This window comes from Drosophila takahashii, chromosome 3L (genome assembly GCF_030179915.1).
Source record: "Drosophila takahashii strain IR98-3 E-12201 chromosome 3L, DtakHiC1v2, whole genome shotgun sequence".
Lineage (NCBI taxonomy): Eukaryota > Metazoa > Arthropoda > Insecta > Diptera > Drosophilidae > Drosophila > Drosophila takahashii.
This window is the reverse complement of record NC_091680.1, coordinates 2568176-2593048: the sequence shown is the minus strand read 5'-3', so window position 1 is coordinate 2593048 and position 24873 is coordinate 2568176. Positions and strand designations below refer to the sequence as shown.

At 42.8% G+C, this 24873-nt stretch overlaps 6 protein-coding genes across 10 annotated transcripts; 3 read left to right on the top strand and 3 right to left on the bottom strand.

Moving 5' to 3' along the window:
- The first annotated feature begins 349 nt into the window (after positions 1-349).
- Positions 350-5582, top strand: dre4 (SPT16 homolog, facilitates chromatin remodeling subunit dre4). 2 transcript variants are annotated; one of them, XM_017140926.3, is made up of 9 exons: positions 350-566; positions 714-977; positions 1041-1340; positions 1790-2967; positions 3036-3902; positions 3964-4226; positions 4295-4451; positions 4549-4665; positions 5237-5582. In XM_017140926.3, the coding sequence occupies exons 1-9, from the start codon at positions 498-500 to the stop codon at positions 5391-5393; spliced, it is 3372 nt and encodes a 1123-aa protein (XP_016996415.1). In that variant the 5' UTR covers positions 350-497; the 3' UTR covers positions 5394-5582. The 2 variants fall into 2 exon arrangements, with proteins under 2 accessions (XP_016996415.1, XP_016996416.1); XM_017140927.3 differs by lacking the exon at positions 4549-4665 and having other exon boundaries at positions 351-566.
- A 6-nt stretch (positions 5583-5588) lies between these two features.
- On the bottom strand, positions 5589-7253 carry LOC108056897 (uncharacterized). The gene is made up of 2 exons (XM_017140928.3): positions 7057-7253; positions 5589-6988 (listed from the first exon to the last, which is right to left on the bottom strand). The coding sequence occupies exons 1-2, from the start codon at positions 7121-7123 to the stop codon at positions 5589-5591; spliced, it is 1467 nt and encodes a 488-aa protein (XP_016996417.2). The 5' UTR covers positions 7124-7253.
- A 1834-nt stretch (positions 7254-9087) lies between these two features.
- On the bottom strand, positions 9088-12525 carry LOC108056902 (transmembrane protein 134). 2 transcript variants are annotated; one of them, XM_017140935.3, is made up of 2 exons: positions 12038-12512; positions 9088-10613 (listed from the first exon to the last, which is right to left on the bottom strand). In XM_017140935.3, exons 1-2 carry the CDS (start codon positions 12181-12183, stop codon positions 10262-10264), a joined length of 498 nt encoding a protein of 165 aa, XP_016996424.2. In that variant the 5' UTR covers positions 12184-12512; the 3' UTR covers positions 9088-10261. The 2 variants fall into 2 exon arrangements, with proteins under 2 accessions (XP_016996424.2, XP_070070587.1); XM_070214486.1 differs by lacking the exon at positions 9088-10613 and adding an exon at positions 10620-11985 and having other exon boundaries at positions 12038-12525.
- Positions 12526-12948: 423 nt separating this feature from the next.
- On the top strand, positions 12949-15314 carry HBS1 (translation elongation factor EF-1alpha (GTPase) HBS1). Its single transcript, XM_017140949.3, has 2 exons — positions 12949-13166; positions 13232-15314. The coding sequence occupies exons 1-2, from the start codon at positions 13114-13116 to the stop codon at positions 15183-15185; spliced, it is 2007 nt and encodes a 668-aa protein (XP_016996438.2). The 5' UTR covers positions 12949-13113; the 3' UTR covers positions 15186-15314.
- A 669-nt stretch (positions 15315-15983) lies between these two features.
- On the top strand, positions 15984-19112 carry Rap1 (RAS oncogene family member Rap1). Its single transcript, XM_017140925.3, has 2 exons — positions 15984-16178; positions 16588-19112. Exon 2 carries the CDS (start codon positions 17018-17020, stop codon positions 17570-17572), a length of 555 nt encoding a protein of 184 aa, XP_016996414.1. The 5' UTR covers positions 15984-16178; positions 16588-17017; the 3' UTR covers positions 17573-19112.
- A 107-nt stretch (positions 19113-19219) lies between these two features.
- On the bottom strand, positions 19220-20969 carry LOC108056894 (CUE domain-containing protein 1). 3 transcript variants are annotated; one of them, XM_017140922.3, is made up of 2 exons: positions 20744-20969; positions 19220-20621 (listed from the first exon to the last, which is right to left on the bottom strand). In XM_017140922.3, the coding sequence occupies exons 1-2, from the start codon at positions 20900-20902 to the stop codon at positions 19956-19958; spliced, it is 825 nt and encodes a 274-aa protein (XP_016996411.2). In that variant the 5' UTR covers positions 20903-20969; the 3' UTR covers positions 19220-19955. The 3 variants fall into 3 exon arrangements, with proteins under 3 accessions (XP_016996411.2, XP_016996410.2, XP_016996412.2); XM_017140921.3 differs by having other exon boundaries at positions 19220-20666; positions 20744-20968; XM_017140923.3 differs by having other exon boundaries at positions 19220-20618; positions 20744-20968.
- Positions 20970-24873: the final 3904 nt, after the last annotated feature.

Genomic DNA, 24873 nt, shown 5'->3' with positions numbered 1-24873 from the left:
CTCTGCACCATTTTAATATCATCAGCTCGCAATATTTACTTTAAAATCTATTTAGAAGGGTATTAGTTGTTACCTTTCTAACAATTTTAGACAGTAGCTAACAATAAAAAAAACTAATTTCACATGTTAAAGTTCTGTGAAACTCTTCAACAAATAACAGCTGTTTGAAAATCAAACAGTAACCATTTTGGGTTGTTCCCTTAATTGCTGAAATTTTATATTGAATTTTCAACAATTCAACAGTTTACGGAATACCCTTATTCAATATAATGAATTGCTGGTATACTTGGATATAAATGGTATTTTAGTGTGGCAGCACATTGAGACCTTTTTTAATGCATTTCAACACGCTGACGCCTGCTCTTCTTCTTCCACTCGTCGCGCCGCGCAATTTTTTTTATCCGGCGGAATTCGCAAATGCAATTACTGAATTACTGATTTTTGGAGCCGTTCGAACGGAACTAGACCGCAATTACTTTTGTTAGCTCGACGGCAAGATGTCGAGCTTTGTGCTGGACAAGGAGGCGTTCGTGCGCCGCGTGAAGCGCCTGTACACGGAATGGAGGGTGAGTCCGGTCGGCGATCGCCAATCTTTTGGGGTTCTAAAATGCCCAGGGGCTCCGCGGGAAGACCATGTGGAGCCTCGAGATAATGGGGCATTGAGAGATGTGGTGAAATGGCACTAAACCCCCACTTCTTTGTCCAACCAAAAGGCTCCCAGCATCGGACACGATGACGCCCTCAGCAATCTGGACTGCATCATGAGCGTCGTGGGCGTCGAGGAGGATGTGCTGTACTCCAAATCGATGGCCCTGCAGCTGTGGCTCCTGGGCTACGAGCTCACCGACACCATTTCCGTGTTCGCCTCGGATGCCATCTACTTCCTGACCAGCAAAAAGAAGATAGAGTTCCTCAAACAAACACAAAACATCACCGAAGAGGGTTTGCCCGAGATCAAGTTGTTAGTGAGGGATAGGGTGAGTATCTAGTCAATAAACGAGTCAAAAAACCCTATTAATCGCCTCCTAATCCCCCAAAAGACCGACAAGGATCAGGGCAACTTCGAGAAGCTCATCAAAGCCCTACAAAACTCGAAGAAGGGCAAACGTTTGGGCGTCTTCACCAAGGATGCCTTTCCCGGCGAGTTCAGCGAGGCCTGGAAAAAGTCCCTCACCGCCTCCAAGTTCGAGCATGTGGACATCAGCACCATTATAGCCTATCTAATGTGCCCCAAGGACGAGTCGGAGATCAACAACATTCGCAAGGCATCGCTGGTGTCCATGGACATTTTCAACAAGTACTTGAAAGACGAAATCATGGACATTATAGACTCGGATAGGGTGGGTTCCGTTTTTATAGTATATAGAGCCCAGCATGAATGGTTTCAATGAATTATTTTGAATTTTTTGTTTTAATTAGAATGAATCAATTAATTAGAATTTTGAGTTTAATAGAATTGAATGTATGAATGGCTTGAATTCCGAAATAATTCAAACGAAAATTTCTTAAATCTGTCTGAATTGTATTTACTAAGCAGTTAACATTGATTTGTTTTAAATTTGTTCATTTTTTGTTTTTAAAAGAAAGCACAAAAAAAGTGTAACAAATTCAAAAAATTCATTAAAATTATTCATTCCTACATACAATTCGAAATGAATTAGGAAAACATCCAATTTTTTTCACATAGAATTGAATTACTATGATAAAACAAAAATTGAATGATTCCCGCAGGGCTCTTCTCACTTACTTAATTCCCTATATTTATGAAATATTTGTAAACCTCCTATAGAAAGTCAAGCACAACAAGCTCTCCGATGGCTGCGAGACGGCCATTGGCGAGAAGAAGTACACCAGTGGGCTGGATCCCAGACTTCTGGACATGGCCTATCCACCCATCATCCAATCGGGCGGCGTCTACAGCTTGAAGTTCTCTGCCGTTGCGGACAAGAATCCTTTGCACTTCGGCGTGATTGTTTGCTCGCTGGGCGCCCGCTACAAATCGTACTGCTCGAATATATCGCGCACTTTCCTCGTCAATCCCACCGAGGCCATGCAGGAGAACTACACGTTTCTGGTGAGCGTGCAGGAGGAGATACTCAAGCTGCTGGTGCCGGGCACCAAGCTGTGCGATGTCTACGAGAAAACGCTCGACTTTGTGAAGAAGGAGAAGCCCAAGATGGTGGACAATCTGCCCAAGAGCTTTGGCTTTGCCATGGGCCTGGAGTTCCGGGAGAACTCGATTGTCATCGGACCCAAATGCCAGGCGCTGCTGAAGAAGAATATGGTGTTTAATCTGCACGTGGGCATCTCGAACCTCACCAATCCCGATGCCACCGACAAGGAGGGCAAGAACTATGCCCTCTTCATCGGCGACACTGTTTTGGTGGGCGAGCAAGCGCCGGCCAGTGTGATGACTCCTTCTAAAAAGAAGATTAAGAACGTGGGCATCTTCATCAAGGACGACAGCGATGAGGAGGATGTGGATGACAAGAAGGCCGCGAAGGAAGATCAAGGCACTGAGATCCTGGGGCGCAGCAAACGGAATGCCGTGCTCGAGTCCAAGCTGCGTAACGAGATCAACACGGAGGAGAAGCGCAAGGAGCATCAGCGGGAGCTCGCCCAGCAGCTCAACGAGCGCGCCAAGGATCGGCTGGCCAAGCAGGGCAACTCCAAGGAGGTGGAGAAGGTGCGCAAGAACACGGTGTCCTACAAGTCCATCAGCCAGATGCCGCGCGAGCCGGAGGTCAAGGAGCTGAAGCTGTATGTGGACAAGAAGTACGAGACCGTCATTATGCCAGTGTTTGGCATCCAGGTGCCCTTCCACATATCGACGATCAAGAACATTTCGCAGTCGGTGGAGGGGGAGTACACGTATCTGCGCATCAACTTTTTCCATCCCGGCGCCACAATGGGTCGCAATGAGGGCGGTCTCTATCCGCAGCCGGAAGCCACGTTCGTCAAGGAAGTGTGGGTTTTAAAATTATGAGATATTTGTTAATAGAAAATCAACTAATTATAACCTTTTAATCTTATAGCACCTACCGCAGCTCGAATGTCAAGGAACACGGCGAGGTGGGCGCCCCATCTGCGAATCTAAACAACGCCTTTCGTCTGATTAAAGAAGTGCAAAAGCGCTTCAAAACACGCGAGGCGGAGGAACGCGAGAAGGAGGATCTCGTCAAGCAAGACACGCTGATACTCTCCCAAAATAAGGGCAATCCGAAGCTCAAGGATCTGTACATTCGCCCGAATATCGTGACCAAGCGCATGACCGGCAGTTTGGAGGCGCACACCAATGGCTTTCGCTACATCTCGGTGCGCGGCGACAAGGTGGACATTCTGTACAACAACATCAAGAGCGCCTTCTTCCAGCCCTGCGACGGCGAGATGATCATCCTGCTGCACTTCCACCTCAAGTACGCCATTATGTTTGGCAAAAAGAAGCACGTGGATGTGCAGTTCTACACGGAGGTGGGCGAGATCACCACCGATCTGGGCAAGCATCAGCATATGCACGATCGCGACGATTTGGCCGCCGAGCAGGCGGAACGCGAGCTGCGCCACAAACTCAAGACGGCTTTTAAGAGCTTCTGTGAGAAGGTGGAGACCATGACCAAGTCGATAGTGGAGTTTGACACCCCCTTCCGTGAGCTGGGCTTCCCTGGAGCTCCGTTCCGCAGCACAGTGACACTGCAACCCACCTCCGGTTCGCTGGTGAATCTCACCGAGTGGCCGCCGTTCGTCATCACGCTCGATGACGTGGAGCTGGTGCACTTTGAGCGCGTTCAGTTCCATTTGCGCAACTTTGACATGATCTTTGTGTTCAAGGAGTACAACAAGAAGGTGGCCATGGTGAACGCCATTCCCATGAACATGCTGGATCACGTGAAGGAGTGGTTAAAGTGGGTTTAATTTTGAGTTCTTAGATGTTATATTTATTAATCTAAAACCTATAATCTGTAGCTCCTGCGACATTCGCTATTCGGAGGGCGTTCAGTCCCTCAACTGGCAAAAGATCATGAAGACCATCACCGACGATCCCGAGGGCTTCTTCGACCAAGGCGGCTGGACTTTCTTGGACCCCGAATCGGGCAGCGAGGGCGAGAACGAAACGGCCGAGTCCGAGGAGGATGAGGCCTACAATCCCACAGATGCCGAAACGGATGAGGAGTCCGAGGAGGATTCTGAGTACTCAGAGGCCTCCGAAGACAGCGAAGATAGCGAGGGTACAAAGAAATCTGTCAAATTTCAAATTTCTCCTTGCTTATAATACTTTATTTGTTAATTTTCTCAGACGACCTTGGCTCTGATGAGGAATCCGGCAAGGATTGGTCTGATTTGGAGCGCGAGGCCGCCGAGGAGGATCGCAACCATGATTACGCCACCGACGACAAGCCACGCAATGGAAAATTCGAGTCCAAGAAGAGTTCTGGCAAAAGTTCAAAGCACAGGTATAAATTCTCCACTTAAGAAGTGTTTTTTCTATAAAAGATTTCTGCTCTGTGGAATTATCTATATCAATATTACCCCATTTTACACCCAACACAGTCGCCGCGACCGCGAGGAGGCTCGATCGTCGTCGCACAGTAAAAAGCACAAGTCGAACTCCTCCTCCTCCTCTTCGCATTTAAAATCCTCCAGCTCCAAACATGGCAGCTCATCTAGGTTTGTTATCGAAAGCCCCCGAAAAACACTTAATACCCAACCATAAGGCCTAACGCAAGTGCATTTCACACAATCATTTCACTTTTGTCGATCATTTCCAGTCAATTTCATTTAACTTCTGGTCTAAATTGGTTTTTATAAGATTTTTAAATATTATTTTTTATTTTTGGTTTTGGTTACGAAAAATTCTAATATTTTTTAATGGATTCTCTTTTTTTTTTGACTTTTCAAATTATTTTTATGATTTTTGCTTCAGGTTTTGGTTACAAAAAATTCTAAAAAAAAATGTTTATTTTATTTTTCAATGGATCCTCTGTCTTTTTTGGCTTTCCAAATTATTTTTCATGATTTTTATCTCAGCTTTTGGTTACTAAAAATTCTAAAAAAAATTTTTTTTTATTTTTGCAATGGATCCTCTGTCTTTTTTGGCTTTCCAAATTATTGTTGATGATTTTTCAGGCTCAAATTTATTAGCATCCACACGATTGCTTGCTCAAAATTTTGTTACCACACATCTATATTTTCCCTCAACTTTCACTAAAACTCTCCGCAACTCCTGTCTTTCTTGTAGCCCCTCGAAATCGTCCAAGGATAAGTACCACAGCCGGGACAAGCATCATTCCTCCTCGTCGTCGGGACACAAGAGCAGCAGCAAGGACAAGGATCGCAAGCGCTCGCGGGAAGACAGTCGCGACAATGGCCACAAGTCGAAGAAGTCGCGTCATTAAAAGGGAGTTGTGCTCTCCACACTCCGATCGTAATTTAAACTCTCTCCTGTTATCCATTTTCTATCTGTTATCTGTCCGATGATCCCTATTCCGCCGATCCCCCCACTCATCTTTTCACACTTCAAAAGTTGTATTACAAATTAAATATAATACGATACATTTATGTAATAAACTAATGTAAGAACTACATTACTACTACTTGTTCCAGCTGCCGAGGAGGTGTCGATAGGCGTGCACCTCCTCCTCGCCGCTGTCGCGTCGTCGCCTTCGTCGTCCATGGTGCTCCTGGTGAGGATTATGAGGATTCGCTTGCTGACGGGGACTTCCGGCGGCGGCCACACTGCCCCTTCTCTTATGAGCATCGAACATATTGCGCGTCTTGTTGATCGGATAGCGCATCTTGTTCTTCAGCCAGGTGGTGAAGGCCCTCTCGTTGTCCTGCATCTTCTTCAGCTCCTGTTCGTTTCTATTGATGGTCTGCTCCATGGAGAAGCGCTGCTTCCTTCTCAGCTGCTGATCCCTGCGCTGCAATTGCTGGGCAGTCAGTCCATATTCGGACATGTAGCCCGTGTACCTGGGCAGCTTGCCCTGCAGCGAATGGCGATGCTCGCAGCAGATCTTGTAGTTCATCCGAATGGCGGGAGGTGAAGTCGTGGAGGCGGCGGAGGAAGGAGTGGGCGTGGGTTTGGCCCGTCGCCGAAAGCTGAAGCTGCGCGAGGTGAAGAAGGTCTTGGCCGTGGACTTGGGACACGCGGAGCAGGCTTCCTTGACGTCATCCTCCTCCTTCTTGTAGTAAATGCTCTGCTCGTTGAGCTCGAAATCATCGGGAATATAGCTGGCCACGATGATGGACAGGTCATCCTCCTCATCGGCGGCGGTGACAGCTTTTAGTGGAGCAACTACAGGCGGCTCCGGCAAGGGAACTTCACTCTCAGCTCCCGTCAACCTGTCGATGGTGGCCTGCTGCTTGGGATCCAGCGTTTTATAGAGATTCTTGTAGGCATCCCTTAGCTTCTGACGAGCCTCGTTCAAGGTGCGTTCCTCCTCCTCGCAATCGGATTCGGTTAGCAGATTGGTGAGGCTCTTCTGGTCGGAGTCATCCTGGTCAAAGGTGTTCTGCCTTAAAGAAGCGGGAATGGAGGAGTCTTTTGCCGGCGAATCATCATCAAGATCTGCCTCATCCACGCCGGAAAAGTCGTCTTCATCATCTTCTATGGGAATGGCTTCCTGGACAACAGGCTGTTGAGGAGGAACCTCACTCAATTCCACGATTTCCTCGCATATCTCCTCCTCCACCTCCTCTACTTCTGGTTCTTCAGCCGGAGGAGGTTCCTCCTTGGACACCTCTGGAACTGATGGCTCCTCCTCTGCAATGGGTTTTAGTTTAAGCTGCGTCAACTGCTGCAGCAGTTCATCCGGCGGACTGGGACTCTGATCCTTCTGCTCCGTGGGTTCGTAATCCTCCAGATTCAAAGCAAACTTCACCTTGGTCACCTTGCCATTCCCATTGGAGGCCTCCTCATCCAGCGCGAAGAGCTCCTTGTTGGCCTCCTTGATCCTGTCCACAATGTTGTACTCGTTGACCGGCTTTAGGACTGCGGAATAATCCATAAGTAGGGACATTCTTGAGCTATCCACTTACACAGTTCCGTTCTCGACTTACAATAGACCTCGCAGTCCTCGTCCGACTCCGGCTCGCGTTCGCCCATCTCTGCCAGCTGCGGGCACATCGATTGCCTTCGAGTGCCGGGATATTTTTAGAGACCCTCCTCAGCTCTCTTTTTTTTCGCACTGCGATTTACGACGATTCACCAGCGGGAAACTTGGCCAAAACTTTCCATTTCGTGTCGAGCAGCTTTCCGCACCCATCCAAGACTAATGAACTTGGATGTGCACTCCAGACATTAGCGGCTCCACTCCTCCGCTCCCTGCGGTTACAACCTCCCATCCTGGTTTCAATGGCGCCCGTTGCCAGGCCACTGGGATGTCCCGTGTTTGATCGATGCCCGGTTGACAAATTGTCTCTGTGGGAATGCAGCGATGGTACAAAACTTGGGATTCCTATGTAGGATTCTAGCTAAAATGTACCTTAGTTTTTAGAGTATTTTATAAATTAATTTTAGAATTACTACTAGGTCCATTTAAAATTTAAATACCTTGGAGAAAGGCTCTAAAATTCCTAATTTTTTCAGACCCGATCTATGATTTTTCAGAACTTAAAAAAAAAATATTTTTGTAATGAATTTATATTGTAAAATATCTATTAAAATATGAAATAAAATTTAATAGGTATGTAGTTTACCTTAAAAATTCATATTTTAACTGAATTGATCTAGGAAATTATAGAACTTATTTCAAAATATAGTTTTTAACAAGTTAAATCTCGTTTTCTTACCTATTAAAATATAAAATGGATAAATGATTGCCAATAATAAGGTAGCAAATATACAAAAGTTCGGCTATATTTTTTCAGAAAATTTCCAAATTATGGCCAGACATATTTTAAAATTGTAGTTCTTAAGGGGTTTTTACTGTGTAAGGTGACCTACCTACGCAAATATAATTAAAAAACCATGTAAATTGGATAAATGATAACGGATAAGATAAAGTAAAAGGTGTGAAATATGTATGTACCTCAAAAGATAAGCAAATGGTACCGGTACAAGCCCCCGAAATTAGTATACTTTCCACCTCTGCCAGGTGCAAAAAACCTTTTTCGGAGGGGTAGTAAATCAAGAAACATTGTTTGGCGTTTAATTTCCATGCACTTTATTCCATATTCCATTTCCACACTTACTTCGCTAAGCACATTTAAAGCTTAATCATCAACAGTCGAACCGAGGCGAAACAAATCGGTTCAAATCGAATCGAATGGAGTCGAGGCAACAATCATTTCAATATAAATACAAATACAATTCAAATAAGTTCGAAAGCTACAAAAATAATCGATTCGGAGAGGCGCACAACACCAATATAATTAACCTATTAGAGCCGTCGTTAACTTCGTATATTGAGCAAGTATCAAGTATCTATCCTATATATTCCATTGCCGATTTGATTGTTTCAAACATTTCGCTTCATCTCAAACTCATTTGCATTGCCATTAGCCGAATCCATTAAACCAAGAGGAGTTTTTTCGGGGGATTGGTTGAGAGTTGGAGCGGGCCGACAGTGCGTTTCGTGACTGTAGGTCAAGTGCCCCTATAATTGCGGGGTTATCAACGAATTAATAGGGTAAGGTCAGCTAGAAAACGGAAATGCTATAAAGCGTAATCGCAACGCATAAACTTATAGATGGCATTTAAATGGGGACATCAACAAGTTAATAATACATTTTAATAAAAATTAATTTTAATATAGAATAATCTCAAAAAAGCCAGAACTTCCGTCTGGCATAATCACACCCCTATCCTTTTTATCTTACAGCTTTGAAACGCACTGTACAGTTGTTGTGGGTGAACTTGATAATGATGGATTCTGATACAGTTCAATGGGCATGCCGCAAAAGAAAGATAAAATTTATCGCCCATTTTCAGCTGCGTAAAGAAACGAAATCAATTCCCAGAAGAGAGTGCTAAAAAAAGTAGTGAAATAAAAAGAAGAAAAGATTAATCACGTTCATAAATTATAAAAAATTATATCATACTTATAGATTGTACAAAAAATCCCCCTTTATTAAAAACCAACTAAAATCTTCAAAAATAATATGTTTAATTCGAATAAAAACCAACATTCAATGGGAAAATACATACAATAGTCACAAAGTTACAGCTAAAATTTAGGTGTTGTGTATAATTTGGAAAAAGAAGAATTCCTGTATTAGCCATAAATCGTATTTATGTGTTTTAGGTAATTTTATTCGTTTTTTTTTTGGGTTTTTTGCTTGTAATAATTATTTTTGTTTTAATACAACCATATTCAGCATTTCTTAAAAAAGAAATTATACGACATTAACAACTAAACGGCAGATGAGGTGTGTGGTGATTGATTGGTTTTATCTTTAGAAATGTGAATGACTGTGAGAAGTAATTTCATTAGAGGACGGGGTTAAAGGTCAGCGGAAAAGAGACGCGTCATCACTATAATAGCTATAAAAGAACGTATTGCAATATCGGCGCATCGTCTTACATCACTAGTAGCTTGGTATTATCATGGTTTGCTCGCTGCAATCGATTAGGTTTAAACGTTTAAACATAATCATATAATTCGACGTTGACTAAAGTCTAGATCTAGTTCTTTAAGGCGCATCCCTGGACAGACGCTCACTAATCATATACATAGATTCGTGGGTGTACGGTTAAATCTTTTCTTTTCTTTTGTTTTCTTGAGTGTTGGTTTTGAAAATCGTAAAACATTTTCGTACGCTTGCCAGCGTTTTTGGTGCAATTAAATTTCAATAAATTACAATTACAATTATATATAGTATACATTATAACTCTAGCGCTTCCTCAACATGTTAGCATCATATACAAAGTCTTTCGTTTGTTTTTTTCTCTTTTGTTTAAATAAATTTCGAGTGTACGTATGAATGTTTTCTGGGGGTATACCGAAAAACACACTTTTTTTTACCGAGTACATAATAGAAAATATTGTAAAATATATAATCTATATATATTGCTAGATTTCGATTCGGGTTTTTAGGTTTTCAGGGGGAAAAAAGGGGACGGGGGCCTTGTCTAAACGAAATTTTTGCCGCTAAACACAAAAAGGACGTTACACAAACCGAGTTTCGGGTTAATTACGATTAGGAAATAGAAAATAAGTTGTTTATACAAATATAAACAAACACATTGCGTTATATTTATAGATCCTGCTCTGTCCACTGTCCTTGGATCAACCAGTCGAATGAGTCCAGGTGTTCCAGCTGCTTATGTGAACAGCGGCAGGTGATAGAAGTCGAACCCTCGGTATCCCTTGGCCGCCAGCCAGATGTAGACGACGTGGTAGGCTCCGGGTATGAAGCAGATGAGTCCGGCCACAAAGAACACGACTCCCTGCGACGTGTTCTGCGGATCGGCGATGGCGAAGGTGCCCATCACAAAGAGTCCTGTGCCCACGACGAGCAGCGTAAAGGCTGCCAGTACGGTGCGCCAATTTTCACGGACCTTCGGGTGCCGCCAGCAGTATGTGTTGGTCTCCTCCGTGGGCAGGTTTCCGTACTCCTGGATGAGCGAATCGCTGTCCCGGGAGGTTGTGTCCTCGGCATACTTGTTGTAGCCCCTGCGGGAGATGAAACAAGAAGAAGATGGGCGGGCAGTTGAAAGGAAGAGCGTTTTGATAGCCTTGGGGGCTGTGTATAATTAAAGCCGGTTTTCGACGACGCCGATTTGTTGACCCACTTTTTTAGGAAAAGGGTTTCTGTTGAAACTGCCTTTACAGCTTTCAATTTTCATGGATAAACCTTTTTCTCGTGTCTTAATTGTAAGGGAGTCACTATTAGGTTCAATTCTACCTTATTTCATATCAAATTGATGATTCAAACATATCAATTTGATATTTTATTTTGAACAAATAATGTAAAATAAGATAAAAGTTATCCTTAGTCATATCAAAATGATCTTTAAAATGTATAAAATTGACCAGCACATATCAATCTGATCTTTTGTCAATTTTTTTTCTGTGTAGATCTAAAATTTAGGATATAAAGCGAATAAATGATAAAAATATAAAATATAAATTGATATGCATCTCTAAAAATCACCCATGCTTAAAATAGCATATTCTATTCATTAGTTTACAAACATTTCAAAACAATGACACTGAATCATCAACAGAAACATGCAGAAAACAAACCATTAAATCAACAAAAATAAATCCCTAAGCTTCTGATCATCATCAAAAAGATAAGACGAAATTATCACATCATTTTTGAATAAACTAAATACAAATTAATGGTAAACCGACTTGAATCCACGTTTTCCGACAGCTTAACAGATGATCTTTCGTTTTGCCTTCTGAATACCCTAATTATTTGGCCTCTTCCGAAACAGGTTTCTTTGGTTTATCGCGGTATTATGATGATTTCGGCTAGATTTGGTCATATTAGAGCCCAGTTATAAGCCAAAAAAGTGACTTGGGCCATTCCACTTTGCGGAATATGGACTTTAGGACCCTTATCAACCGATTGGAGGGGTTATCGCGGGGTTGGATTGCCGCCAAATGCGAAACGCAATCAGTTTTGCAACAGAGAAGCCCGACAAGTGCGCTAACTGGTTCCAGCTGACCGCAGGCGAAGGCCACCTCCTCCTTCTTTACCTCCGCCTGCCCCTAATCCCCTCGAGAGACGAAACCCTTATGACGAAATTTATGCGCAATGATTTTTACAATTGAATGCCAAATTAGGCTGGACGTCTGCATTTATAATCCCCATAATTACAAGTCGTTTCTGTACTTGCGACACGCCATGCATGGCTAATGTAGAGAAGATGTAGGGGCTATCCATCCATCACGCACGCGCCGCTTGGCTAACTTATTCAGGTGCCGCTTCCGGCGGGAATAAGGAAGTGGCCAGTGGAAACCCCACATCATAGATAGAACACCAGATGTATAAACAATAACCGGAATCTTTGGCGCTCCTTGTTTGGCACAAAAGCTGTTAAAATGGTGCCAGTATTCAACGGAAAACCTGTTCTCTGCCCACTCACTTGGGATCCTGAATCCGTATGGAGACGTCTTCGGTGGAGCGACCTTGCGTGGATATCACCGTGGATCCATAGACGCGTATCGCCTCGTCGGTTTCCTCCTCGAAGGCGTCGTGTATGGAGAAGCCCCGCGCTCCGTTGTTGTACATCCTGATTCTGGCTGGGATTAGGGTCTCTGTTATATGTTTCCGCTTCCCTTTCCCTTCTGTTTCTATCCCTTGTTTAATAATAAACGACTGGCGATCGAGATTCAGCGATTCGAAATTTGGGTTGCCAACGTTGGCTACGAAATACGGCGGTAATCGGGGTGGTTGCGGCTCCGATTTAGTGCTGCCCCGCCTGCATGGTCGCGCACTCCGAATTCGCACTGTTTTGCACTCTTTTTCGCTGCCCGTTATCGTTGCAAAAGTGTTTTTCTTTTCACATTAAAACGCGACACAAAAGACACAAAAAAACGTTCGGGGGCAGAATTAGAGTGACCGTTCGGTGGGGGTGGGTAAAATGCCAAGCGGGGTGGCTCTTTGTGGTATTTACTTTGATAGGCTGTTCTGACTAAGTCGCATCATGGATGTTTAAGGCTTTTCACACTGTCGGGAGATTAATCGATAAAAAATAGGTGATTTTTTATTTATTTTTTTTTATATTGGTTGTAAATTACACAAAATTACGAAAAACAAACCATTAAATTATACAACAAATTACCAATTACTCGTCGCATTTTAAAGTACTGAAATAAATCCAGTTTTTATAAATAAGTCTCTTAATATCAAATGTGTATTTCCACTGGATCTCCAACATATGTTTTAAATATTAGTTATTTATAAACGTTTATTTCAATTCGATTCAGAAAACTAAAAAGATTTGTTTTCAGTGTCAAACTCATATGGTCGCTTCTCCACTAGTTAAAATATCGATGTCAGCAATCGACTACTTTAGTTGCCTAGTGTGAATACCTTAAAATATCAAGCAAAATACCAACCTACAAAACACGGGTCACACCTGCAGGCACCTCAAAATACAATAATTTTGATGAAATTCTGACCTTTCCTCGTAAATTGTGAAATTCAGCGGCCTGCAAGATGTCGCGGCACAGGATAGTGCGCACCATGGACTACAACGACGAGTACGACGGGTGCGTAACTGTTCTACTTTTACTTTCGCCCACTTAACACCTCGAATCTTGAATCAAACTTTCAGATACGATGATATTTACGGCCACTCGGTGGAGGATGACCACCTGAGCATCTCGCCCACGGACGCCCAGCAGTGGCTCTACGATCGGGCTCGTGGCCAGCAGAGCATCTCGGCGTTCATCAGCAAGAACAAGGACATCCAGGAGGAGGAGGACGACGAGGAGGATGAGGATGCGGCCTTCCAGAAGGCCCGCCGCGACTCCGAGAGCTTCCAGATGCCGCAGCTGGACGAGATCGAGCAGGCCAAGCTGAGCTCCTGCGTGGACGAGGTGCGCAGCGTGGTGGGCGACGCCGTCTCCGAGCGGCGCATCGTGGAGACCTCCATGAAGTTCGACTACGACATGCAGAAGATCCTGGACGAGATCTTGAACGAGGAGACCAAGTCTGCGAAGCCAGCTGCTAATAGGATCAAAGTTCCCGCTGCTTCTGTGCTGCCCAAATCCTCCAGCAAAACGGCGCCCACTCCACCACCCAAGATCAGCCTAAAAGAGCCAAGAAGAGGCTTTGAAATAGCCTCGCCCAAGGTGCCCTCCTCCCCCGTGGTCTCGGGAAGAAATACCCCAGTGGACATGACTCCGGATGACATCTCGCGCAGCTCGGCGTCCCTCTTCAAGGTCTCCAAGGAGCAGGCGCTGCGCAATGCCCGCCAGCTGTACGAGAAGGAGCGCGCGGACCAAAAGAGCCACATTCACATGATTGTCATCGGTCATGTGGACGCCGGGAAGAGCACCCTTATGGGCCACCTCCTCTACGACACCGGGAACGTCTCGCAGCGCGTGATGCACAAGCACGAGCAGGAGTCCAAGAAGCTGGGCAAGCAGAGCTTCATGTACGCCTGGGTGCTGGACGAGACGGGCGAGGAGCGGGCCCGTGGCATCACCATGGACGTGGGCCAGTCGCGCATTGAGACAAAGACAAAGATCGTTACTCTGCTGGATGCTCCGGGGCACAAGGATTTTATTCCAAACATGATTTCCGGGGCCACGCAGGCGGATGTGGCTCTCCTCGTGGTGGATGCCACGCGGGGAGAGTTTGAATCCGGCTTTGAGCTTGGCGGGCAGACCAGGGAACATGCCATTCTTGTGCGCTCCTTAGGAGTCAATCAACTAGGCGTAATTATCAACAAACTGGACACCGTTGGCTGGTCGCAGGAGCGCTTCAACGAAATCGTGACCAAGCTAAAGTCCTTCCTCAAGCAGGCTGGTTTCAAGGAATCCGATGTGAGTTTCACGCCCTGCTCCGGCCTGACCGGCGAGAATCTCACCAAGCAGGCCCAGGAATCGGCCCTGACCAGCTGGTACAGTGGTCCGCATTTGCTCGATGTCATCGAGAACTTCAAGATCCCCGAGAGAGCCATCGACAGACCGCTTCGCATGTCCGTTTCGGATATTTACAAGGGCACCGGCTCGGGTTTCTGCATTTCTGGACGCGTGGAGACGGGCGTGCTGTGCCTGAACGATAAGGTTTTGGTCGGTGCCAGCCGGGAGCAGGCGCAGGTCAAGTCGCTGGCCATGAATGACTTCCCGCAGACCAGTGTCTTCGCCGGCGATCAGGTGTCCGTCACCCTGCCCGCCTTGGACATCAACAACGTGACCGTGGGCTGCATCATCTGCGATCCACAGACTCCGATTCCCGTGACCACGCGATTCCAGGCCAGGATTATCGTGTTCAACGTCAAGGTGCCTATAACCATGGGTTTTCCCGTGCTGCTGCATCATCAGTCGCTGATTGAGCCCGCTGTGGTCTGCAAACTGACCGCCTCGATCCACAAGAGCACCGGCGAGGTGGTCAAGAAGAAGCCACGTTGCCTGGGCAACAACTCGTGTGCTCTGGTGGAACTGGAGACCAGCAGACCCATCTGCATCGAGCGGTACGCCGACTTCAAGGAGCTGGGAAGGGTGATGCTAAGGGTGGCGGGCGTCACCATTGCCGCTGGGATGGTCACCAAGATCCGCTGATTACAACCCGTGCCGTGCTGAATTTTATACGAAATTTTAGTTAGATATTCACTTTTGTTGTTTTGCTAAATATACACACATAGTTTATATGAATTGATTAAATCGAAAAAAGACGTTGAGGCAGTGGAATTGGAGTCTGATTAATGTAGGGGTAGTTTTAAGGGGAAATCTGAAGAGTTTTGAGTTTTTCGACATTTTTTCAAATTTATCATCGAATGAATCATTTTAAAAAATTTCAAGCAATTTTCGAGTCATAAAAAATATTATTCCACCAATAAAGATAATAATATTTTTATGTTTTTTACATTCCGAATCATTTAGAAAAATAGGAATCTGATGATTCATATCTAAATCTCTGAAATGGGAAGGAGAGTAATCACAGTAATTCGGCTTACTAACTAAATTATACCGTTGAATCATGCAGTTTTAACATTCCAATATTTTATACATTATATTCTAAAGAGAATGAAAAACTTCTCTAGACTGAATATAAAAAAAATTTATTTCTTATATACAATGGTTTTAAATTAACCAAATGTGACTGATATTTAAAAGTTAATTAGCTTTAGCTTGTTTATTTTCACTCAATCGAATGCTTACTGTACCTTTTGGAGTTCCACTCCTTGTTTTTGTGGTCGAACTATCGATAAATATCGTACAAATTGCAAGTGTATATTATTTTTTTAATAAATATTTATTTATTAACAGCATTATTTAACTTAAAAAAATAAAACAAAACAAAAAAATTAATAATAATTTTTTATTTATATTTTCCATCTCTACACTATCGATAGTCGCCAGTACATCGATAGCCCACCATCGGCCTACAGCTATCGCACTTAGTCTGTGAGTGTTCGCTGCGCGAAAAAATAAAGAAATAGAGTAACAAAGGCGTTCTAAATAAAAAGTGCAGCGATTCGCGAGCGGCGACAGGTGAAGCGGTCAGCGGTCCCCAAGGAAAACGCAGTTAGCGGCAGCGAGTGGAAAACACAGGTAAAACTCCACTCCGCCCAGAGTTGCCCTGCCGCCCGCATGCGGGTGGTGCATTTGCGTGGTCAAGTTGCACTCGCACACGCCACACGGTGATATACATACAGACATTCCGATCCCCGCACCAAGTGTGTGTGACAAAAAAGTGAACTTTAATTGAGGAGCGCAGTGAAATGAAAGCGAAATTGCCGTTTAAGGCGTTGCATTGCGTTGCCCCGGCGGCCTGGCAACCCTGAAAATGAATCATAAGAGCGAGAACGAGAACTAGAGAGAGTTTCGGAGAAGAAGAAGAAGAAAAGAGGGAGTGCATACCAAAAAAAAAAGAAGCAAAAACCAAAAAACACTCGCAGCGAATTTAGAGTTTAATAAGTGTCTAAAGAGCCGCCTTTCTTTTCTACTCCCCCTTTTACAGTGTGCCCTCGGTAGCAGTGACGGCGGTCCCAAAACGAAAACAGTGAAGCCAGGAGATTTCCGCTCAAAAAAGCAACAATTGAACGCACGCAACTCGGCGGAAGGAGCGAGCGAGAGAGGGAGAGGCACAAACACCAGCACGCACTCACACTCCCACACACGCAGACACCTACACGGCACAAAGGTTATCAACAGCAAAAGCAACAAGAACAACAACAACAAAAAACTTACTTTAAAAATATATATTAACTACAAAAAAATCTAAAAACAACTGAGAAACAAACTGCAACCGACAAGCAATCGCCGAACAACGCCTAAAAAAAAAAACTAGTGACTAGAACAGAAAACCCACCTACCTGCATTTTGGGTCGCCTCTTCTCAAGAATTTAGCACAAATCCTAGGATCCTAAGCTTCATAAAGGATATCCAACATGCGTGAGTACAAAATCGTGGTTCTCGGCAGCGGCGGCGTGGGAAAATCCGCGCTGACGGTCCAGTTTGTCCAGTGCATCTTCGTGGAGAAGTACGACCCGACCATCGAGGACAGCTACCGGAAGCAGGTGGAGGTGGACGGGCAGCAGTGCATGCTGGAGATCCTGGACACGGCGGGCACGGAGCAGTTCACCGCGATGCGGGATCTGTACATGAAGAACGGCCAGGGATTCGTGCTGGTCTACTCGATTACGGCGCAATCGACGTTCAACGATCTGCAGGATCTGAGGGAGCAGATATTGCGCGTGAAGGATACGGACGATGTGCCCATGGTGCTGGTGGGCAACAAGTGCGACCTCGAGGAGGAGCGCGTCGTTGGGAAGGAGCTGGGCAAGAACCTGGCCACCCAGTTCAACTGCGCCTTCATGGAGACCTCAGCCAAAGCCAAAGTGAATGTGAACGATATTTTCTACGACCTGGTCCGGCAGATCAACAAGAAGTCGCCCGAGAAGAAACAGAAGAAGCCGAAAAAGTCCCTATGTGTTCTGCTATAAGACTTCCAAAAAATCAGAAAAGAAAATCCATAAAAAAAGAGAGAAAATAATTCAGAGAAAGTATATAGAGGAGGGATTTAGAGAAGTGTAAGCGTAAAGTAAAGAATTTTCAATTTTTTTTCCGTTCTCGTTTCGTTTTTGGATCCGATGGCAATTGTCGAAAAATTGAAATAACCAATCTACTATATATACAAAGCAACAAAACAACAAAACTTAAACTGACAAATGTTTTTAACTGTTTCAAGTTTTTGTAATGTAATTATTACCATTTACTACTATTATGATTGTACTATTTTTCGCTGATTAACCATTAATGCATATGGGGAATTATTATATATATATCTACATATTTAAATATATTTGTCGTTCGTTTTTGAGCCGTTTTTTAAATTATGCAACAACGTGAAACATTCGTAAACTAAAAACATTCGTATTTATTGATTCTTTTCGATTGTACTCTACACATCTACTACTTATACACGAGAAAACCCAACCAACAACAACAACAAGTACATATATCTTTAAATAGAACCGAGAAAAGCCACAAGCAACATTCAAAATCAAATTAAGCTAAACTAAATTGTACGCCTAAAAAAAAGATAAAAAATTCCACGAAAGAAATGAGCAAATAAATCGAGAAAGGAAATGAATCATGAATAAGGAACATATTTTATAAAAATATTGTATGCAAATGATGTCAAAATGTTGCAAACAACCAGAAGTAATGAGCCCATTTAGTAATTAGTTTAAAACAAATTTACAAGTAATTGTTTAACATGATCAATTGCATCCAAAATTTATAACACTCCCCCCCACACACACACACACATACCAGCCACATCCCACACACACACATTCACAGCGCCACACACACACATTGACACATTTCCGATGCTCTCAGAGAGCGAAAAAAAAACAGAAAAAAAATCAAGAAGGAAGCGGAAATGAGGCTCATTTCCGCTTCCTGGTAAAAAACAACAACAACATCAAGCACAGAGACAGCCACAAATTCTAGTATATTTAATACTTAAGAAACGGTTTAACATTTAAACAAAAACTGTCGTGTCAATCCCAAAATGAAAAATGAAAAGAAACCTAAAAACGAAGTAATTTACAAATATTTCATAATAAACATTGCATAAACTTCGCGTACGAGTAGTAACCAATATGCCCTTAAATCAAAGTCTAAACACAGCCAACCAACATTAAAAACTAAATAAAAACATAATAAGAACCCAAGCCCAAGCGTATATATTAAAGATATATGATAAAGATACAAATCATTTTTGAACATAATAAACAAAACCAACCGTTACAATAACATAATGTAATAATGAGCGTGTGAAAAATGTAATTGAAAAACCATTTTTTCGAACTTGTTACCCTACTGGTCGCGCTTTTCCGGTTATCTGGTTAGATCCTGAATTCGCGGCTCAGTAGGTCGACAGGATCGATCATCTTTTAATTATTAATAAATGTATTATGTTTATAAAAAATTAAAAAGGAAATGCAAAAACAAAATAAAAATTAAATAAATTCATTTGAGGAGAGTGTTCATTTGGTAATCGATAAAATCGATTAAAGGATCGAAAATAATCGATTTATTAATAACAGGGTTTTCCAAAATTCTTCCCATAAAAAGAACTCTTTATTGAGATTTTGAAATATCTGTATTTGATACTTGGAATAGTTATATAAGTTTGTTATTCAAATATTTATACATATACAATTACAATCGAATAGCCGCTCTTTATAATTATAATATTTCGCTAGTTTATAGCACGCATATTAGTCCACTGTAAGATCTGCGATAGGATCGATTCGGAGTTGAGATTGGGGGTGTAGTAAAACTGCATTGTATCCACAGCTGATATGGTATGCAAGTTCCGAGAGATTCGCTGGGTATACAATAATAATAATCATGCATTCTTTGTAGAATTCGGCGAAGCGCTGGCCAGCAGAAAATTTAAGACTGGGATTACGTGGTAGTTGCGCTCGTTATATGACTAGGTTTTTTGGGCTAAGCAAAGTGCTCTACTTCCGATGTTCTTGGTGTTCAGTGTGATGCTGGGTTAATCAGTCGAACGTGTGTGTGTGTTTCCTTAGTTTCGATTACAAATAATGGATAAAAACTTAACTACGCTAATTTGGCAACAACGAAAGGGGTAAACAAAACGTATATAAACAAATAGTTGGGAATATTGCACTTGGGTAGGGTTAAAAAATTGCACTTAGGGTTAAAACTAGGGTAATACCATCGCATCTTTGTGTTGAGATTGTGGGTTGATAGGAGATTTTTCGTTCTTGCCTGGAGATTACTGGGTTTCTGTTTTTTTGTTTTTCTGTGGGTAGAGATTATGGCCGTTGAGATAAGATAACCGCTTCACTTGCGCAGCTGCAACTGCCCCTGCTGCTGCTGGCTGGACTGCTGCTGCTGCTGCTGGTTGGCCTGATCCCTGTGATCCCGGTGATCCTCATCGTCGCTCGGCTCCTCGCGCAGCGGCAGCGAGTCTATCTGCTTGGCCGTGGTCACCTTCTTGTTGCGCTGCCAGGTGAAGACGCGTGCCATCTGCAGGAACTTCTTGCGCGACATCTTGCCCATGTTCTTGAGCCGCTCCTGGAAGGGTGCATCATCCTCGCCCTTGGCCTTGCCGCTCTGCTCCTTCTCCAAGGCATTCATGAAGTCCTGGTTCCAGCGCAGCTGGTTCATGAACTCCTCGTTCTGCAGCATCAGGGCGAACTGTTCGTCGGGCAGCTCGAAGTCCTGCTGCCCGGGAGCCGGAGTAATCCTTAGGAAGCCCGCGGGCAGAGGGCCCAAAATGGGCGGATTCCAGCGGCGACTGCGCGACTTGGTGGGCGTGTTCTGCTGGCTGCTAATCTTCGCGGATCCCAGGGGACGCTGCTTCGGGGAGGCACCCGTATTCTGGTGATTCGGCGAGGCGCCTGCTGTGGGCAGCAGGGATCCTGCAGCGCCGGGTGCTCCGCCGCCATCCGTGGTGTCCACCAGCTGCAGGTCCTTGGCCGAATCGTTCAGGTTGATGAGGCTCTGCTGGGGCGAGACATTAGCATCCAGTTCATTGCGCAGTTTCTCGTTCTGCGTTCGTTAGTGGGTTAGTTTCGTATAGCGACGTTAGTATACACAGGTTGGTGTACCTGCATCTCTCTACTCACCTGGTTGTCAATCGACATCGCCAGCAGGGCGTCGATGGTCTGGTCCACGGCTCCTAGGTTCGCCCTCAGGATGGCCTCGATCACCTCGCGGTCGATGTCCGGAAACATCTTCTTGAAGTCGGTCATTGCCTGGGAAAATTCCAGCTGGAGCGTCGACATGATTATGTTCTTATTTTTATTTTCGCCCCCAATTGTACCTATCGGTACACCTCTTCTTCTTCGATTTCAAAAATTTCGCATTTGTCCAAACCTATCGGTACACATCTGGTTCGTGTCCCTGCTAACAATGGGTACATTTTAGTGTGACCCTGCTAATTTATCGGGTTTCTTGAATATTTTTAAAAATGGGTAAAAGGCAACAATGCGTATGATTGATAAGCGACGTTAAAAACGACCATTCAAATGGGGTTTTATTAAATTAAGTTAATAATAATAATTTAATTTAATTTCAAGGGCACAAATAACATCATCTAAATACTATTTAACTCATCTTTGCCGAATTCTGCTGGAACAGGGAACTGGTTATTCGAAAATTTATCTGAAAGCAGAGCGAACTTACCTCTCCTTGAGCAGTTTTAGGGTGCTGCTCTTCAGGATAAGCAGTATAAAAACGATAATTGCTAGACTGTTTTCAATATAGAGGATAAAAATATAGACGTGCCGAAAAAAGCTGAAGTCTTGCAACAAATACAAAAAATCCAACATCCAAAATGTGCCCATGATAACAGAGAGCCGCAAAAACATTAGATAACTGAACAGGAAATTTGTAATGAGTATTAGACTGCCTACCAAATTCTGAAAAGGATATTTCTTACGTCTCAGTGTCCAAATTGAAGCATTGTATAGTCCTCTCTTCATCTCGCTTAAACTTTCTCAGTTCGCTCTTAACTTTCCAAATGTGAGTGACCGTAAGAATAAACATAATCACATTAAAAAGGGTTAAAATCAGCATTGGTCCTTTTAAAAATATCCAATGAGAGGGCCCCTGAACTGTAGACGAAATTAAATATATGGTAATGGCGTAGATACATTTTCATCTTTAATTCAAACCTTCCAGCCTGCATGCAGAGTAGCCAACTAAGGGCATCCAGTTCCATTTATGGAGATCCTTCTCCCAAATTAGATTCAATACATAAATAACTCCTGTTGGAATAGCAGCCATGCTCCAAGCGAAGGCACTGTAGGTGACAAATGAAGAATCCTCAAATCTATTCGTCAATAATTTCCACAAATGGAAGCTAATAACAGAGAACCACAAATAGTTGGCTATGCCGAAGAAGTACCTACTGTAACCTGAAGAAAAAACACAAATGGTATTAGTTTGTCCTATTATGGAGCTCCTATATAAACAAGTTACCTGCTAACAGGCAAATTCGGTTAAATAAATTCAATATCTCCGGTATGGCCATAAAATTCCAAATGAGCAAGCTAAATATGATAGAAATAATGCACTTTCCGAGCACATTCTGAAGCTTCTCAACGTAAAGATACACAATTAATGTGAGGATGTAGAATATTGTGGATATCGCCTTTACTGCAAGTACAGAAACAGAGAAATTTAGGTAACAGCAGAAGTCATAAATGAATACATTTCATTACTCTCGATGGACGCTGGCATCAAATATGCAGTCTTATTGTGTTTAACAACCCAAATGGAAAAGGGATTGTACGAATTAGACTGGGGATACAGGCAGTAATCTTCTTTTGGCCAGATTTGCTTAAAGGTGCGTAAAATTAGGGATCCGTCCTAAAAGGCTTGTATTAGAAATGTCTAGCCTGTTTTCAGAACGCATGACAAACCTTCAACATAACGTAATCATCCGCATTAAGTCTGACCATCTCATCGGTCATTTCAAACTGATCCCTCAACCTGAAATACTCGGAAATCCACTCCACTTCCTTGGTAGTGACCCCTAGTAATACGTCTGCCAAATTCAGAGTAATCTCTTCATTGAAGCCATCGTTACATGTTCCGTTTGCTAACATATCTTTTTTGGGGCAGCAGATTCGGACACAGGGCTCCACCTTACAGACACAGGCTCTGAGGTGGGCTTTTACAGGTTCTCTGGATTCATATCTTATCTTCCTATAATTATATTCCGCAATAAGGTTAGAAGGAATTTCGAGGTCCTGATATATGTAAGTATCGTTGACTTTTTCCAACTCCAAAATATCAACGGTATCGAAATAGTCACAGTTGGGAATATCAGCCGCTGAATTCCCAACTATTGTTAAAATTACAATCGTAACGAACAATTTAAAGTACAGAGACATTTTTATAAAAAACACTTTTTAGCACAAAAAGGTAAACCCGACTGAGTCCCGAAATGCAAGGCTTGCAGCTTTTAAAGCCTTGCCTCGAAAACTAATTACTCTAGCAGTTTTTAGAAGTCGCCAAAAACACAGTCTTAATCATGCCCATGGTAATAATAAAAATTAACAAATTTAAGATTTGTCAAAAACTAAAAGTGCCCTTGGGACCCAAATCTTGTCGAAATAATGTGGTTTTCTTAAAAAAGGCACGATATCAACAAAATACTTAGTTTCTTAAGAAATATTATCCACAAGGGTTTAAAATTGAGACTGAAAAGAGTACATTTTTTCAACCACTAATTATTTAATGACTTCAGCGTATTTCAAATAAAATAAAATAAAATAAAATACCATCGGTTTGCGATGGTGTTGAAATATTATAAAATATTATTATTTAGAAATCGCCTGAAAGTATGAAGTAAAAAATACCGTAAAATATAATAAAATAAAATTATGACATTCTTTTAGATTGTCTAATACATAGGTTTGAAAAACCTCAAAACCTCCTTAAAGGTAAGAAAGGTGCATTTTGGGCAAAAAGTATAGATTACATGATTTTAATTTCCTACCGAGTGTTGAAAATCGGTTATTCCCAGCTTTGGCGGCAATTTTAACTGGATCTGGGCGACTGTGACTTTGTCAACAATTAAGTGCATAACGGATATTTGAGAATAATTCTCCATCAGATGACTCAATAGTCATCCAACAATAAATGCGATGGCCCGATGAAAGTCACGTGATGTCCTCAACTGATAATAATAAATGGCACGTGCTTTTCGCTTTGGTTCCGGCACGCAGTGTCAATTCTGTCGGTCGCGTTTTAATAAGTGTCAATTAGCACTGATATGATTGCCTTTCGATTCGCTATCAGCGATTGGAGGTTTCCAAAAAAAACCGCTTATCAATATCAGACGGACAAGTGATGAGCGCGACTCCCCCGCCGGATTTGGATTTGGGTTCAGAATAGGGGTGATGTAACCATAAATTTCAATTTAATCACAAAGGAGCGTGGGCTATATGTACCTTTCTATATTTTTGAAAGTCCAAAAAATCTAATTTTAGACTAGACTAGACTGTAGAATTAATTTCCGTCTACTGAGACTTCGTTCGAGACGCATTAAAATTAGGAAATAACTTGGGGGATATTCTGTATAGGCGAATTATAATCTTAATAATACGTAGAAATTTAAATTCAAAGATTTCTGTGTCACGACACCCCCAATTAATTTGGGTCTCTGTGTGACTTAATTCCCGGACGGTATTGCGTCACTTTTTTATTCTTTTTAGGAACTAGATTTGCCGTGATACGCGGATAATTAAGTAAGCATAAAAGATAAGATCGGAGTCTAGTTATCTTTGCGATGGACATGTGTAAATTTCCATGCTATTTTTGTATGAACTCTGGTAACTGCGAATTTATTTTTAACCCTCTTGTTTGCCTAACAATTCTTGTTGATGTCTTATTAAAAAAGTATTTTATTTAGATTTGTGACGGGTTCACCCTACAAGGGGTTTCTATTTACAGGAACTTAAATCTTGTTGATTTTCAGATTCACCCTACAATGGGTTCTATTTACAGGAACCCAAAATGTGTAAGAAACACCGAATCATGTGATAATTTCAGTTGAATTCCATGAGTTTGCATTAAGCGTTGGTAATTTCAGCATCCGCTGTTGAAAAACTGCAAATCGACATTGACCCAATTAACATTTGAAATATTCCAGCTAAATCATGACGAGTTTAATGACCTACAGTGAAAACTAAAGGTTCATGTGGGAACTTTTTTAAAGCCCCAGCCTATTATTATCAGACCCAAT